This window comes from Myripristis murdjan, chromosome 22 (genome assembly GCF_902150065.1).
Source record: "Myripristis murdjan chromosome 22, fMyrMur1.1, whole genome shotgun sequence".
Classification (NCBI taxonomy): domain Eukaryota; kingdom Metazoa; phylum Chordata; class Actinopteri; order Holocentriformes; family Holocentridae; genus Myripristis; species Myripristis murdjan.
Window position 1 is genome coordinate 26,380,167 of NC_044001.1, and position 17,380 is coordinate 26,397,546.

The window sequence follows — 17,380 nt, forward strand, 5'->3', positions numbered from 1 at the left end:
AAATGCATTTTAGCATTAAATAAGAGCAGGTTTTGCTGCTGGTGTCACACTGCTTTTCCAGTGCAAGATGAGGAAGACAAGTTCTTGAAGAAGGAATTCTGTATACATTTGATTGAGAATGGTGCTAGAGAAAATGTTACACGCCTACTAAAATTGACAGGATGAATAAAACGTGTCAAGATTCCTCTTTGTGGGAGTGTGGATGTAGTCAAGAAACCTCATGTGGGTGTTTTAAAGCAATGCAGTGATGGATTGGGACATGGACTCACTGAGACCGGGTCATTTTCAGCTCCATGCAGGAAGCTACTTAGCAAATTTTACAGCGGTCCATCCTCTATATTTAATGACATGATGAACTGTGTATGTTTGGCCTGAGGGTGGCGCTAGCGGTCAAAGGTCATGAAGTTGTCAGGGTGGATGCTCTGGAAAGCAGGGGAGTGCTTACTAAATTGAATGTCAATCTGGCCAAGAAGATTTTTATTTATTTATTTATTTTTAACTTTAACCTGGTGTAATAATCACAGAAACTGGAGAATTGCTATCGTCTTATAAAGAAATCACTTGAAATCATTTATTCAGTCAGTTAATAACTTTTGCAGACATGCTTTATGCGATATTTTTTATTCTGATTATTTTTTTAGATTATATTGTTTAGGATTTTTATTGTTTGTGGCATCTCTTTGGTTATTATTACTTTATTTAATTTATTTTATTTTATTTTATTTTATTTCATATTTTTATTTTGTGAATATTGTTAAAAGCGTTGTGTTGCTGCAGCTGTTGCTGCTGCTGCTGGTACGATGGTCATGATTCACCTAAACCCAGATGAAGCACGCTGTCACAGTGATGTTTTGTGCATGTTTCACTGTTAAAACATGGAGTACTCGCAGTGTTTTCCTGTGATCCCGCACACCGGACCACTCCCTGTGCACATGTGAAGCCTGCTAAGCCCCGCCCCCCTCCTGCGGGCAGCGACACCACTGGCTCACACCAGTTACCATGGGCGTTGATTTCCGGTATTGGGCGGCTGGAATTCCAGGTTACTTCGACTGTTTGTGTGTGAGCGTGCGTGTGTCGTGTGTTCGTGTATGTGCGTGAGTGAGTGTGTGAGTGTGCGTGTGTGTGCGTGCGGGTGTGTGTGTGGGAGCGTCTGTGTGACAGAGAGTTTGTAGTGTATTCGGAAACGCTCGCGCTGCCAGCTCGGACACTGTCACCGCTTTGCACCGCAGCCAGGCTCCGCGTCCCTTCATGCGAGTTCCCGTCGCGGCGCCACAATCTTTGGTCAGCGATGACTGAAAGCCCTGCGACCAAGCCGGCCAACAGAGACGTGTGTCAGCGTGTGAAGAACGGACTGAAACCGGAGAGGAACGGCTTGGTGAAGAGCCTCCACCGCTGCCGTCAGCAGCCCAAGGAGCACTGCCACCCCGAGGAGGAGGAGGTGAGGCCCGGGATGAGAGACTGGGGAAGCCGGGTGAAGTGTTTGCGGTGTGGACACATCCAGACCAGGCTTCCGCTGCTTTTCATGAATTTCATCCCTGTGTTAAAGCGCCACAGGCCTGGTCTTTGAATGCACGGGCCCACTCTGCTATAGATAAGTTAACGGTTTGTTGTCATGTAGCACCTATACGTCCCGCTGACTCCTCCGCCAAAGTCCATTAGAAAAATCTGGCAGTTAAAGGTGGAGTCGCTTATCCTCAGAGGCACACATCTTTGAAACATGTTTAAAGAGATATTTCAAGGTAGGAGGAATCACCCCATAATTCGGCATATTTTATAATAAAACAACAATGAAGCAGCTTTTAAATTCAATGAAATTGCAACTTGTCAAATTATTTGAATCCTGCGGTTGTACCTTGGCGGAACAGGGTTGTGTGCAGAAGAGGGGACGTAATTCTAAGCGAAGTGCAGCTCTCCAATAGTTTTGAAAGGGTTTTAAACTGAGTTGCGATACATGGACTCATGCCAGTCAGGGAAACCACCCAAAGCTACCAGATTTTCGAATGGACTTTGGCGTCACGTCTTCTCCATCCAAGAAAGCAATGTGCAAATAGTTATCTGCAGATCAGAGAGCTGAGTGGCTGAACCAACCGAGCCTGTTGGACGGCTTGCTCCGGCCTGCCTGGCATGTTTGCAGGCTGCTGCTCAGCCTGGTCTGGGGGTGTTGGTTGAGCAGCCTGCACAGTGCACAATGCACAGTGTTAATTGCAAAAAAAAAAAAAAAATCTCTGATTGCGGGTAGGGATGGATATATACTAGCAAGAGCCATGATTCCTGCTACTTGTTCTCAGGGTATTATTGCTTGCACTTTCTCACAATGGCCAGCTGTAATCAAAAGAACTATTGGCTATAGTTTTGAAAGATTCAGATTTCTCAACCAATGCACCTGTTCATTTCCTGCTGTCCTCTGAGGCAGCAAGCATGGTGCAAAACAGCTTTTTCCAAGGAGGCTAATGAAATTTCCACCCTTGGGTGCACACTGTGGGACTGTTCGATTAGCTCAGACTGTTCCCTGTGGCCACAGACAAGATGGTATCACACAAAAGCTTGTACACCATCTGATTTTTGTCTTTATAATTTTGTTTGTTTGTTTTTTAGTCCTACTGTATGGCAGGGCCTGTTCACTGTCAAAAGAAGGAAGTTATTTGATAGTAGAAATTATAAGTCATCTTTAGACTGAACTGAGGGGTTTTGAGCATTTTGAACAGTAGTAATTTCAGCTCTTTTTCTTGCTTGGTGTACCTTTCTCTAAAACTTCCCACTTAAATGCAAAATTGAACTTTAATAGAGTGCTGGGTTGTACAGTTATCAGGGTGTTCTATGAGATGGTGGTGAAATATCTTCATTAGTTGCTTTCAACTACCAGTTCAGGGTAGCACACTTTCAGCACATAAGCGAATGCAAACAAAGCTCATTATACCTCCCAAAAAATCCAACATGTCCCAGTACCCTGTTCAGCCCCAGGACCAATTTTTTTGAGAAAAATGACTATTCAATTATTATTTTCCTATTTGAATGGGAAAGTAGAGCCAGCAGGTGGCATCTGCAGGAAACCTCCGCACAGTGTGCCAGGAGGAAACAACCAGGTGTTGATACTTTGATAGTGGAACTTTCACTAATAATTGTAGTTACACACAAAAGAAAAACGAACACCAGCACTTGTTTTTTTTTTTTTTTTTTTTTTTTTATGCTGGAATAATTCATTTTGTTGTTGTTTGTTTATGTGTTAAACGTGTTATTTCGGGAGCTGTTTTGTTGCCATATGGAGGAAAATGGAGAGACACAAATATAGTAATGTGGATTAGCAGTCCAGCAGAGTATGCAGGAACTAATAGTGATGTTTCACCACCATGTAGACTCATAAAACACCCAGGTAACTCTACAACCAAACACTCCTCCACAGTTGAATTTTACTTTAATAGAGTGATGGACTGTGCAGAGAACTTGGACAAGGAAATGTTAAGAAATGCAATTTAAGGCTTGTAGATCAACAAAATGAATGAAAAGTCAAAAGTTGTGAATGTCTGTCACCTGTCGTGAATATTTGCTTTTTTGACTGACATATTACTGAGAAGTAGTAGTCAGCAAAAAGAAAACTCATTACAAACCTCTTCACCTTGAGATTTAAGGAGATATAAGGCAAAATAGACGTGACTGATATGTTTCCTGTACTTAAACCTTTACTTTCAGTAGCCATTTGGAAAATGTGCCTCGTGTAGTCAGCTCCTTCCCCTCATGTTTCGTAAGACGGGGTCAGTAAGCTGAGGAACAGAGTGGCTGGTGACTGACTCTCAGCTGATTGGAGTTCATGTGGATGTTAGCAGTGCTAGTCTCGAAAGTATTTGAGGGAGAGGCATGACCGGTCACATGTGGCTCCTAATAGCCATCAGCACAGAGACAGGCTTGATGGGTAGGCAGGGCTCATCAGGCCTGTGTATAAGGTGTGTAGTGTTTTGTGAAAGTAAAGTTGTGTATAATGCTGTGCTCTAAAACCTGCAGATGAAATGTTAATTGTCTTTAGCCAGATGTGGATCTTTGTCTGAATTATTGGATGTAGATTTACAGCGTCTTTGTAAAAGTCACAGCTCTTGGCGGCTATTCTGACACTTCGTAGCACAAATCTACACGGGCAGCTCCTCCCGCATTTGACTTTCAAATTTTCTCCTGCAGCCACCGGGACACATTGTTTGCTTTACATGTAGTTTGTCTACAGCTGAACCATAACCATTACTGGGCTGGCTGATTTATCTGGTTCCCACTTCCACATGCTGTATGAAGGCCACATTGTAAAGTCACCTCTGAGTTGAGCTGCTGAAGCTCATGTTATACCTCAGGAGCATAACAAAATAACTGCAGTAAAATTAAAATTAAATTTAAAATATTAAAAGCATAAACTTCATAAACTAAATAAAAAAAAAAGAAAATGCTAAAACTGAACTGAAATATCTTAATTTACTTGTAAAACCAACTAAAACAAATGATGCATCAAATGTTTTTTTTTTGTTTTGTTTTGTTTTGTTTTTTTGTTTATGTGCAGGTTTGAAAAGAGATTGAATATAAGTTTGACATTGTTTTTCCCCTATTACTGAATGCTAATTAAAAATGAGTATAAATTAATAAAAAAAAATAAAGTCTTTTATACAATACCTGTTGCAAACGAATGCAAATGACCTGTGCTAAATAAATATGTTTATTAATGAAAAAAAGCCAGAACTCCCAAATCTACATGGAATAGGCCTACCACCTAAAACTGAACTGAAGAACTAATAAAAGTGGAAGTACATGGATATTAAAGTATTGAAATACCAAGAAGCTGTCATGGCATCATTTATAGTATATTTTTCATCAAATTTCGAACAACACATGCTTTCAAGTGATATTTCAAGTGTATCTCTTGACTGTAGGTTGCATTAGTCAGTCTTACTTCATACCAGAGAAGTGTGTAAAGGTAAACTGTAATGGGAAACTTCATGGTGTTTTTTTTTGTTGTTAAATACAAGGTGAGTGAATGTAGTCTCAGGTGCGCTGGTCCACTAAACCCTAACCTCGGTTCCATGTTGCTCAGATCCAAGCGGCATCACATGATGGGAGCCTGTACAGCCGTCCCTTTGATGAGTCGTTCGAGGAGACGCCCATGCTGGTGGCGGTGCTCACCTACATGGGCTATGGCATCCTCACCATCTTTGGTTACCTGCGTGACTTTCTGCGCCACTGGAAGATTGAGAGATGCCACATCGCCAGGGAGAGGGAGGAACAAAAGGTACAAGGCTCTATGGGTACATTATGATCTCACTATCTTTTCTTCATCACTCCTCTGTTCCCTTGTTTGTGCCAACAAACATGGGATAGGCTCCTCTTGACCTCCATGGAAAAATCTACTTTTGGATACTCTTACACAGCTACATGTCATCAGTCTGTGATTTTCAGTGTGTTTCAGATATTATGTTGTAATGAAGTGTTGTAATCCACTTTTGTGGTATCATACCTGCCGTTTCTAAGTCTACTTTAATCAATCACAAGTGGCCATATGGGCACATGAGTTGCTTTAAAGTGTGACGATTCAGTTTTGGGTTATATCTATAAGAGGAGAGCGCGATGTCACAATCAGAACAAGAGATTTACACTGCTATCTGGTCTGTTGAAGCAGAACTTGGGATCTTTGCCACTCTGCTGTTTGGTTGTGATGGACCGATGGCAAAACCTGGCACCTCAAACATTTCTCAGTCCATCGGGCGCTGGAAATATGACGCCATCTATGACTGGTGGTTTGGCCACAGGAATTAGAAGAATACAAACAACAAAGTCAGCCTAGAACTTCCTTTTGACGTGAATAGCAGGTAAACACATCGTTCAGTTCCATTTAGGTGTAACAGAGCCAGTCTCAGAGTTTATGATGGCTCATCGGAAAGACTGGTTAGTGTTATTAGTAACAAATGTGTTTACTTGCTGTTTCATTTCAAAATGGCTCTGGATAATGGTCTATAGATGTTTTTACCAGTGTTAAAGTCTCTTAGGATGTTTTTTTGTTTTTGTTTTTGTTTTTTTTTTTACCTTTACAAGAAACTGAGATGGAGTAAGTGTATTTTTTTCCCTTTTACATAAATTACATTTTAATTTTAAGGTGTCAGCCAGCCCAAAGCACGTGAGCTGAGCTTGCACCACAGAATCACAAATGTTCTTGTATGATTCTTTCTGTTACCAACACAAAGCACATTTGGTGCCCTGGCTCTATCTGACAAAATGTTTTTCAGGCAGATTTGGAAGTTTGGTCCCACCAGTTTGGAATTATTTTTAAAGGATATGGTTGGTGTTTTTCAACCTAAGCTGTTCTAAAATGTTAATACCCATCATTTATAACTGCACATAGCAAAATGTCACCATTAGTTTTGGTGAAGAGAAACATAACACTCTGGTGCTTCTTCTAACCTTCAACACAGTCCAACAGGGCAAAAAACAGTCAAAAAACACAGCAAAGTCAAATATGTCTTACAGCTGGTTACAGTTTTTTTTTTTTTTTTTTTTTTACATTTTATAATAATACATTGCCTTGTAAACATCCACACTGTTTTGCTGCTTGTCACCAATACTGGGTTGAAAAATACCAAAGATAGCCTTTAAACATGTGTTTGTTGGTGATACTTGCAGCATAGTCCATCTAAAACATGGGTCTGATAAACACTTTGCTTTCAGAAATAAACTTTAAGTCATTTGTAGCCAGCTTTTGCTGCTTGAGAGGGATGAAGTGTAACTTTATTAAGTAAATAAAGTGATAAATCCCCCAATCAAAATGTTTTCTAAAATTACAGCAAAAGCAGACGGTGAAGTCTATTACCGACTGGGCTTAAACATGACTGAATGTTTTTGGTGTTTTGGTTGTTTGGCAGGGGTGACAACGCCCTGAGATAAAAGGTTGTTTAGGAAAAAGGAAGCCAAATGTATTCAACTGATTTAGTTGACTGAGCTCACATTAGTTTCGTGTTTTAGACAGATAACAAAATGCATTTGTGATGTTTGTTAATGGCCCACAGATAAGAACCACAGAGGACTGAATTCAATATGCCAACATTTTAGCTCTTTCTGAAATGCAGTTTCCCAGCACTGGAAGGTACAGTGCTTGGAAACCTATTCAGAGATTTGTACCAGCAGCTGAATGTTTATTTAAAAAGCCAGTTATTCAGAAGTGGTATTACAGAAGCAAACAGGAAATTGAATGCAGATAAAATATTTGCACATGTACTGCAAAACCTGGCAGACCATGCAGTTTTGTGTGTCAGTATTTCCACATAATAATTGCAAAAGGACACCCTAGGGTGTCATGGCCCTTTTTCCAAAGTAGCATTCATATAAAACACAACAAAGTTCTTAATAAAGCAAGGCTTATCGTGGTTATCAGCACATTTGGAACGCGTCCTTGACCAATCAGATGTTTGGCTGACATGGCTTGTATATATGTTCGATAAACGAAGCCATGTTGGATATTTGGCCCTGTTGAAGAAAGGAAGCTCGTGGGACAGAAGTGGTGGAAGTTATTTAATCACCCCGAGGATTTTCCTTTCAAGAACTGCTGCTTTGAAAGGAAGTGAACACTTGAAAGGAAAATAATCTCCTCACATTCCCTGAGTCATGTGTTGAGCTCACTGTTAAACATATCTGCGGAGATTAAATTCATTCCAGTGAGGTTTTCCAACAGTATGGGTGGTTTGCACTTCACTGAACTTGCTTGTAATGTTGGTACAAATATTTGAGCCATGGTTTAGATTGTTCCTACATTTCCTGATAATCCACGTCCCTCTACTCTCCTTTCTCTCCCCTTATATCCATCTGTAGGACTTTGTGCCCCTCTATCAGGACTTTGAGAACTTTTACACCAGAAACCTCTACATGCGGATCCGGGACAGCTGGAACCGGCCCATATGCAGCGTCCCTGGCGGCCAAGATGGAACTGGTGGAACGGGTTTCCCTCGACTACAACTGGACTTTTGAGTGAGAAAGAACAATCCTTTTTTCAAAGCGTATTCAGTAAGCGAACCTAAGTAGCCAAGTGGGCACAATAGGAAGGAAATGTGTTGTGTGTCAAATGCCCCTTTGAGGCTTATTCTTAATCTGGCTAACACTCCTATCTGCCACATAAGTGACACATTTCCTTCAGACAGAGGACTGGATAGTGTTACCAGCCTGTGAGCAGGAAGGTGTACAGCCTCACTGTAGCCAGACCTCAGACCAAGCTGCAACATCATGACAGACAATTGCAGTTCATGTGGTTAGGTTGTATCAAAAAGAGGAAATTGATGTCAACTGAATGTGACATTCGATTTTTTTTTTTTTTTTTTTGTTTACATTTCACTCAAATATACTACGGTCAGAAAATCCTAACTGTAGGTAATAGAAACCTGAATTTAGAAATGAGGTCGTGTGGCCAGTTTCCTCTTACATAGCATTAATAGAGATCCCGGTCATTCCGGCATTTCAAGTGAGAAAATAAATTGCTTCCACCCTGTTGAAGTTCACTACAAACCACTGGAAGCTGCATCACATCTTAGCTTCAGTAATATTCAGACATACAGCTCAAATCTCTTTTCTTGTGCTCCACTGGGAAGAAGGTGGCCGTTACATCATTGTATAGGGGACATCTCCAAATTAGGGATGTCATGAGAACTGATATTTGGTCACAGTCCAACAGTCCAAAATTATGATGGTACCTGTTTTTCGATGGCACTGTAGGTACTGTATACTATTTATTTAGATTTAGCCTTCAGCGGGGCATAACATATTCTTCCTGAATTGACGTGAAAGATGGAGCAGCAGCTCCGCCTCAGCTCGTCCAAAAGAAATACAGCAAGATTCGAGTATGGAAGGATTTTGGGTTCAAGACGGATGCTCAGGGGATAATAATAAATTTGCCAAACAAATATGCAAACAGCGCATCGAAGTTCCCCCTCAAATAGTAGTTTATTTTTCTAATTATGTAAAAGCCTATTTATTATTTCTATATTTTTGTCAATGCTCTCTGTGGATACTGCCAGTTGAAATCCTGTGCAATCTAAAAAGTTGTTATTTAAGCTCAGTTGACTTATTGTTTTAATATGCTTGAAGGCTTAAACACTTTAATGTTAGGCAGGTTTTAATACAAGAGTGTGTGCTGAGGTAAATAGGATTTTTTCTTTTGGAAATCTCACTAGTATTGGTAGCGACCACTGAATTCTGTGGTATTGTAGACAGCCCTACTCCCAATGTATTGGTGGATTACAATGACATTCCTGTTGGCTTGAAGATTAAGGGCCCTATCTTGCGCCAGACTCCCTAAACCCGCTATTTGCGGATTTAGGATTTCGGAAGAGGCGTTCCCCCGTAAAAGTTGCTATCTTGTGCACCTCCCGCTATCCGCAAAACACCTCCGCTACCCGTTATATTATGTATAGGCGTGTTTTGGGCGTTACGCCAGTTAAACCAATCAGTGTGCCAGGTGCCATTGCCTTTAAGGGCAGGATGCGCTATCCTAAATCCTAAATCCTAAACCCGCGATGAAGAGAGGGAGGTAGATTTTCTCAGGGCTTCTACTGAGGCTAAAGCAAGTTGGCTTTATATACATATTATATATTATATATAGGCGAGTTAATTCGGGAGGTGGAGCCACATGTGTCCAAGTGGACGTGTCAAGGTTGTACTGATTGAGTAAAATCCCCGGGTCACACCACAGACACACAAGAGGCAGAGGTGGAACTATGTGTAAACTAATTTATTGACAAGGTAGATTGGGCAAATAAAATATTAAAATAAAAATATAGCACAGCTGCTGGCTTATGATAAAACAATAAAACGTGCTGGCGTAAGTGTCCAATTAAAACAGTCTTTCCTCTAAACAGTCTATATGAGTAATATACTCAGTCCATTCCGGCGGCGTCCCGGTATCAGTCCGACCGTGTGCGTGGCGAGGCTCCGTCGGGGCGCGCATCGAAGCCGCCTGGACGCGCTCTCCTAACAGCCCAAACTTTAGGGATAGCGGATAGCGGGTGGTCAGGACCACCCGCTATCCGCTAAAGTGTGTGCGCAAGATAGCAACTTTAGGGATAGCGCATGAAACACGCCCACGACGCACCTCCAGGCGCAAATGATGCAGTCGGCATAACGGATAGCGGGTAGCGGGTGGCGCAAGATACCGTTTAGGGATAGCGGAAGTTCCTAAATCCGCAATTTGCGGGTAGGGTCGTGGCAGCGGATAGCGGGTGGCACAAGATAGGGCCCTAAACCTGACATCTTTATCTGCATTAGAAATAACGCACTTGTTTTTAATGCAAAACTTTGCAAGATAAATAAAACAAAAAGCACAAAGCTGAACAAACATGGAACAGAGGCTTTAAGAGAACATGATCATCATCACAGATTCTATAGAAGGTCAAAGTAAAAATTGTCAGATTAAGCCATGGCAAAACTGTCATGTTACTGTTTTGTTTCCAGAGCTGTTGGACAAAAAGTGCTTACTTAGTCAGTGTAAGGAACATATAAAGAAGGAAGGGACGACATGTCATAGTGACAGTGCTCCAGATTTGCACTGGTGCCAGACTGGTGCCACTAATACTGAAGTCAATTGGACGGGCATGAAAATCCCACTATAAACCATTATACCTCTGCAGTTTGAAGTTGTACAGTGCAGAGGTATAACACTTAGGGTAACAAAACACCTTTTATATAAAGCAGATTGGTGTTTTTGTCCATTGTGTGCATTAGTTGTCTTGAGATACCAACCTGTTAAATGAGGAGGGAAGGCATACCCATTCAAAACAATAACAACTGCAGCAAATTTTTCAACACCGACTTGGCATCAGTTTTGGCTCACATGCTACTTGTGCCTTCCTTCTTTATATGTTCCTTGAGTCAGGGCACACACCTGCCTCATTGTAATGACAGCAAATGATTCTATACACACAATTCTCAACTGGCCACTTATAAATGACAGTGTTGACAGTCAGCCTGAAAGATCACAGTTGAAAGATAAAGTGGATTGGCCTGCTGTCTTAACATGACGACACATCTTTATCTCCGCCAGGCGGCTCACCAAGTGTGGCCCCACTTCACTGACATTGTCACAGCAAGTTACAAAAGTACTAAAGAACAGAAGATGCCGGCGTTCAACACTGGGATGAGAATGAATTTCATGAAAACAGTGGTGCAGCACACATTTGTTTCGTATATGTGATTTAGAAAACACGATCTTAAGATGATCATGCTGCAGCTGTCTTAATATTGCGTACTTATAGGCCTATCAGCCTAATATTTTTTGTGCACAGTTATGACTGTATGATCAGGGACCTGTTGTGGTTGCAGTGATTCAAAACCTTGGCAAAACTTGTTTTATACTGCAGTTGAGTGCTAAGTCCTCAGTGGGTTTTTATCAAAGACCGAGCACCAGAGAAAGGGAGACGCAGTCCCTCTGTATTCTCTCTTTTACTGGTAGGCAATAAAACGGTTGTTTGTCACCTGAGTATGAGTTCCTTAGAACGGGAAATACACCTGGCAGAGATCCACACTCTGTGTGCACTCTTCTAGTTTGTTTCTTTTTTTAAAGCCAGTTGTACCAGTTTGCACAAATATCAACTCCCTTGTCACCGCTGGTTTCCTCTCTCTCACTGTCACTGTCTTTCAGGTACACAGGTCGGGTTGTGACAGACGTTATCAACTTGGGCTCCTATAATTACCTTGGCTTTGCGGAGAATGTTGGGCCATGTGCCGACGCTGCAGCCGACATCACCGTGAAGTATGGAGTGGGTGTGGCCAGCACCAGGCAGGAGATGGGTACATACCAAAACACACAGAGACACGCCCACAGCTGACAACACAGACACCTGCATGCATGAATTCACTGTTGTAAACAAAGCAGAGGTCTGTCCAGTGGAAACACACACACACTTAATTTGCCCTAGATACCAAATCTTTCTGTGCAGGGTAAAGCTTTGTTTATCTCATCCCGCCGTCATGCCTCAGCTTCTGTTGGGATGACTCAAACATTCATGTTAGGAAGTTGGCTGAGCTTCAGCAAGTGAACAGAACAGAACATAGAACTGCATTTCCTGGTTGCAGTGTAGGACGCAGTGACCAACAGCTAGCACGCAGCGACTGCTGCTGATTTTGCAGTTTCTGTGTAGACTTCCTGCCGTTATTTTTTCTGGGATGAATCTCAGTTAAATGAGAAGAAGGAAGGAAGGCCGTGTGTCAGAGAGTAGAAAAAAAACGTAGGAATCACCAATGCTGGAGTTTATGTTTTTTCTCAAACTGGCAGGGCTTTTTTTTTTTTTTTAACTTAAAGTAGAACTGAACTTTGGCGGAGGGTTGGATTTGTGTTCTGGGCTGTTATGTGAGATCACATGGTGGTGAAATATCCTGAAATGTTGCTCTGTGCCCCCCTGGGCTGCTAATCCACAATACTGGATTTCTATCTCCATTCTCTTCTGTAGCAAAATAACACTTTTAACACACAAACAACGCAGATTATGCCAATTAAAAAAAAAAAAAAAAGTTCCAGTACCCATTTTTCAAGGAAATTAAATTGCTCTTTACTTCTTATTTTTGTATTTGAATTGGAGAGTAGATCAGGCAGTAAATGTGTGCAGGAACCTGCTGCATAATAGTGCTGTGCAAAGAGGAAATGACCTGATACAACTTTCACAAATAATTATAATTACTTGAAACAAATGGGTACTGGGACTTGTTTGTTTTTACATCAGCATAATCCGCTTCTTTTGTGTTAATTTATGTGCTAAAAGTGTTATTTTGGAGCTGTTTTGCTGCATTATGGAAGCTTGTATAAAAATAATGAAGCAACGCAAGTGGAGTCAAATTCCATATTTATCTTGATATTTTCAAAGACAGTTTTTAAAATACAACTGGGGTATCCATGTGCCAAGCAAACCCACTTTTCCTGTTTAATATCCAATAAGTACAACAAACCCTGCTTCCTGTTTTCCACGATCAATACATTGATCGACTCCTCTCCTTCTTTCCCTCCTAACTCTGAACTGCTCACTGCATCTAAATGAAATGATTACCGCATAACAAACATTTTATCAGAGAAAATCCAGCGACAGGTAATAAACAACCTTAGAATAAACCAAAAAAAAGTTATTGTTGACTGCAGTACTGTTTGGAATAAACATTTCTGAGGGCGGCTACAGCAGCTGAAGCTTTCATCATCTGCTGAAAACACTTTGTTTCACTTCAAAACAGTTTCACTGCTGTGGATTTCTTTTTATGTTGTTTTTGGATATATGGATATGCTTTTTCTTTTGTTTTTAGTTTAGTTTTTGTAAATCAAAATTCATTTTTCTCTTTTCTGTCCCTCACTCATTTCTGCCTTTGTTTTTTATCAGTGAGTATTGAATTTTAATTGAATTTTACTGAATGGGTAAAATATGTGATACAAAATCAGGTACATAAGCAGTTTCTGCTTTTGGAGGCATTGTTTATGGCTCCTGTACACTGAATACCATTAAGCCTGAATAGGATTCAATAGGATTTAATTAATTAATAATTTCACCTTTAGCAGCATCAGATGCTTTCCAATTAGAAATCTGTTTTCACTCTAAGGCAGGGATTGATGATATTATCACAGGCACACAGCCTGCTCGCTCTTGCTCCCCACTGTACTTCATCACATCTTTTAAAAGTGTGTTCTAGACAAAAAAAAAAAAAAAAACGTATTCACGCTTTAAGTGATCATTTTTCTAAATAAGTCCGTTTCTAAACAGTAAATCTGCCTGACTTCATAGAGGTATTCTCAATTAATGTAATGAATGAATGTAGCTGAGGGCACCGTGGTGTATGATGCAGTGCTCACCAAGTGTGGCCACACTTAACTAACCCTATCACAGCAAGTAACAAAACTACTGACAGCGGCGTTCAACGCTGAGGAGAATGAATTTCAAGAAAACAGTGGTGCAGCATATAGTTGTTTTATAAAAGTGATTTTTATTTTTTTAATTCTGACTTTTCATCAAAGAAGTGTTAAGTTAGCTTTTGCCAAACAGTTTGTTTGAGTTCTTGTTGGATGTTGGAGTCATGAGTTTGTCGTACCCAGGAGGTCACTATATGTTGACCTGCCTGTCTCTCAGGTAACCTGGACAGACATGAGGAGATGGAGAAGCTGGTGGCTCGGTTCTTAGGTGTGGAGTCAGCCATGGCCTTTGGCATGGGCTTCGCCACCAACTCCATGAACATCCCGGCGCTGACTGGCAAGGTAAGACCAGGGGTGAGGGGTGGTTCACTGCTGCAGTTGTCATTTGTTTACTTAGATATTCTTCCTCCATTTCATCTCGGTGCTCTTTCCCTCAGTAGCTCTTCACTCTCTGGTCAAATTCTTAATTGTTGCCACCGGAACCTTTGGACCCAGTTAGCAGATCAGGCACAACACCTACGGCCCCAGCTTGGGCCCCCACAACCAATTTTTTTTTAAAGCTCAATCAACCCCAAAAATGAAAAGAAACATTAGTAGTTTCTTTTCATTTCGCAAAACAAACCACAGAGAAAGAAAATTACACAAAAACGAGCAAAAACACATTTTTAAAAATGACAAGAAAACTATATTTACAGTGTTTACAACTATATATTTAAAGGTCAGATCAATGATGCCAGATTGACGTCAGATTTATTGTGTTTAAAGTGTTCAGATGAATACTTTCAGATGCCTTTCACAAGTATTTCAACCTTTGAAACCAAGGCAAATTCACTTGATTTCTTCCAAAAACATGGGATGAAAACGTGATGAACAATTTACAACTTAGCAAAAAAATGAAATTGGCAAGGTTTTTTTTTTTTTTTTTTTTTTAAATACTTGAAAGTGACTTGAAAGGCTGCCAAAGGATTTTTTGCCCAGATGTCTAGGGACGGCACTGGTTGCCACAAATCTCTTCCCTCTTCCCTTTTCTCTCTCCTCTCTCTCTCTCTCTCTCTCTTTCACTCTCTCTCCCTTCCTCTCTCTCTCTGTATTCGCACACATGAATTCAGTGTTTGAATTATTGTGTGCTGCCAAGCAGACTTGTTTGTGCAGTTAGCTCTACAGTCCAGGAAAAGATTCCATCACATCGTGATATGACCTCCAGCTTCTAACACATACAGGACACACACACACGCACGCACACACACACACACACACACACACTTGCATATCAAAAGGAAGCAGATCCTGTTGGCAGAAGTGATTGGTGGGTGCACTGCATGTCAGAGTGAAAGGTGAATGTAAGTTCAGGCCTGACTTGAATCTGTTCTTTCGCCATTAAAGCACGTTGGTCTGCAGATGCTTCAGTCAGACGGCTTGGACTGTTGGCAGAAATGCCACTGTTGCTTTTGATTTCCTCTTCCTCTTTCTCTTTCCTTCCTTGTGACATGATGGACGCGAGCTCACAGCTGAAACGTCTGAAACATTCGCAGATGTGACTGGGTGAATCTCTTTACCAGATGTTTATTGTATTTTACTGTGCTTGGCAGGCTGGGAGTAATTTCATCAAGCTGAAAACTGGTTGAGAACAGCAACATTTGATAAATTGTCTTTGTAGAGCAAATATGGTGCACTCTTGAAAACCTGCTGCCACCTCTTATGTTAATTCACAACAGGAGAATACCACAGCCTGCTGCTGAATCTGAATATCAGTATCTGGTATCAGTGTCTGATTTGCCTGCTAAAATGTGTCGGTACTTTTCCTTAAAATGTACCATGTAGAAGTGAATGAAAGGTGGCCCTGACCCAAAGTTACTTTTTTTTATCACAGTAGCTAAGTAGCACAGTGAGACATTCCTTAACTTTTTTTTCCCCCAGTGCAACGTATTTGGTATCACGTGTTGGCATAATGAACTCTTTGTAACAGTTATGCTCTCCAGTGATATCCTGTGGGTTAGCAGGAGAAGATGATCTAATTTGTGAAATACCGTCCTCAGTGTAATCATTTTCCATAATTAATCCAGCCAATAAGGTAGTGATCATGACCTATAGAGTGTGTGCTGACAGTGAGTAAAATATAAATCTCTGTGAGCCTATAATTTCAGCTTTCCCATATTGAGTGATTTTTATTTTGGGGAAAAATAACAAACACATAACTAGCCTCTTGCTCTGAAGATGGCATCTCAGCCATGACTGCCTATTTTGTAGAACTGGAGTGGACCTTTGCAACCTATGAAAGAGGCTTGCATAAGATGGCTGATGCTGGCAATGATTCCCACGTGCATCAGGCAGACGGTTGACATCAGTCGAACATCAGGCCTTCAGATGGTGCTCCACCACATCAAGCAAGGACGGCATGCTCGTCGGCATGCCTTGACCCGTAGTGGCGCAGCTGACGCACTCAGCCTTCTGGAGATGTGTAGTCATCTGCTCAATTGAAGGTCTGCTCACATCGAGCCGAGGATATGTGATAACAACAGATGCCGTCGAGTGTTTTGTAATCCTGGAAGCACCAGGTTGCGTTCTTACAGCCTAAGACATCGTCTTTATACCAGACTGGTTAACTGACTTTCACATGAACCTTCTGGTGCTTTTTATATTGTGACATGTGGTAAACACTACTCATCTGCCACCTTAGTTGGCTAATAACGGATGTAGAAATTATTTGTTTGACCCTGGTCTGCTGTTTGCAGGGCTGTCTGATACTGAGTGATGAATTGAACCATGCCTCTCTGGTCCTGGGAGCCAGACTCTCCGGTTCTACCATCAGAGTCTTCAAACACAACAGTGAGTCTGTTACCACCATCAGGCCCATCGCCACATATGTATGTCTGTCTCCTGTCTGCTCCCATGGGTTCATTCCCTTTCAGTGACCACGCACATCTCTAGCCTGTCCTCTGTTTGTACCTGTTTGTCCCGGTCCATCTGTCCATCTATGTCAGGGTTTGGAGCTTCATAGTTTAGTTTTCTCTCATTAAATCACATTAAATGTGCGTTTCTGAAATGACTCGTATTTTTTTTTTTTTAATTTAATGTTGTATTTATTTATCATGTCCACTGTCTGATGAGTTGTATGTCCATGTATGTATGGAGGAGTGTTCTCTCTGCTGGCTGCACAACAAATTGCCCCATTGGTGATAATAAAGTTACCTTGACCTTGACCTTGACCTCTTCTACACAAAGTAATAATATTGCTTTCACTTATTGTCTTTACTGTATGTTGTTAATCTATGGTGGTTTGATATTACTACTTTTAATTCATTCAACATAGAACACACACAAACACAGACTGATCTTTCAGAAATTTTGGTAGAGGTAATGTCTTCTCAGATGCTGATTTACTTCATATCACTCATTGACATTAACTTGAAAAGCCTTTTCAGCTCTCCAGGTTGTTTCAGTTTCATCATTTTGGCAGTGTGTCAATGCTGTGGTTTCAGGCAATGTCTTACATATTGT

At 41.1% G+C, this 17,380-nt stretch overlaps 1 protein-coding gene across 1 annotated transcript in view; it reads left to right on the top strand.

Moving 5' to 3' along the window:
* Positions 1–1,064: 1,064 nt before the first annotated feature.
* The window catches only part of LOC115354567 (serine palmitoyltransferase 2-like), a 30,387-nt gene continuing 14,071 nt past the window's right edge, over positions 1,065–17,380 (top strand). Inside the window, 7 exon segments of the mRNA XM_030044967.1 lie at positions 1,065–1,438; positions 5,063–5,257; positions 7,825–7,926; positions 7,928–7,980; positions 11,639–11,787; positions 14,100–14,224; positions 16,615–16,708. Of these exon segments, the coding sequence (XP_029900827.1) occupies positions 1,289–1,438; positions 5,063–5,257; positions 7,825–7,926; positions 7,928–7,980; positions 11,639–11,787; positions 14,100–14,224; positions 16,615–16,708 (868 nt within the window). The 5' untranslated portion in view covers positions 1,065–1,288.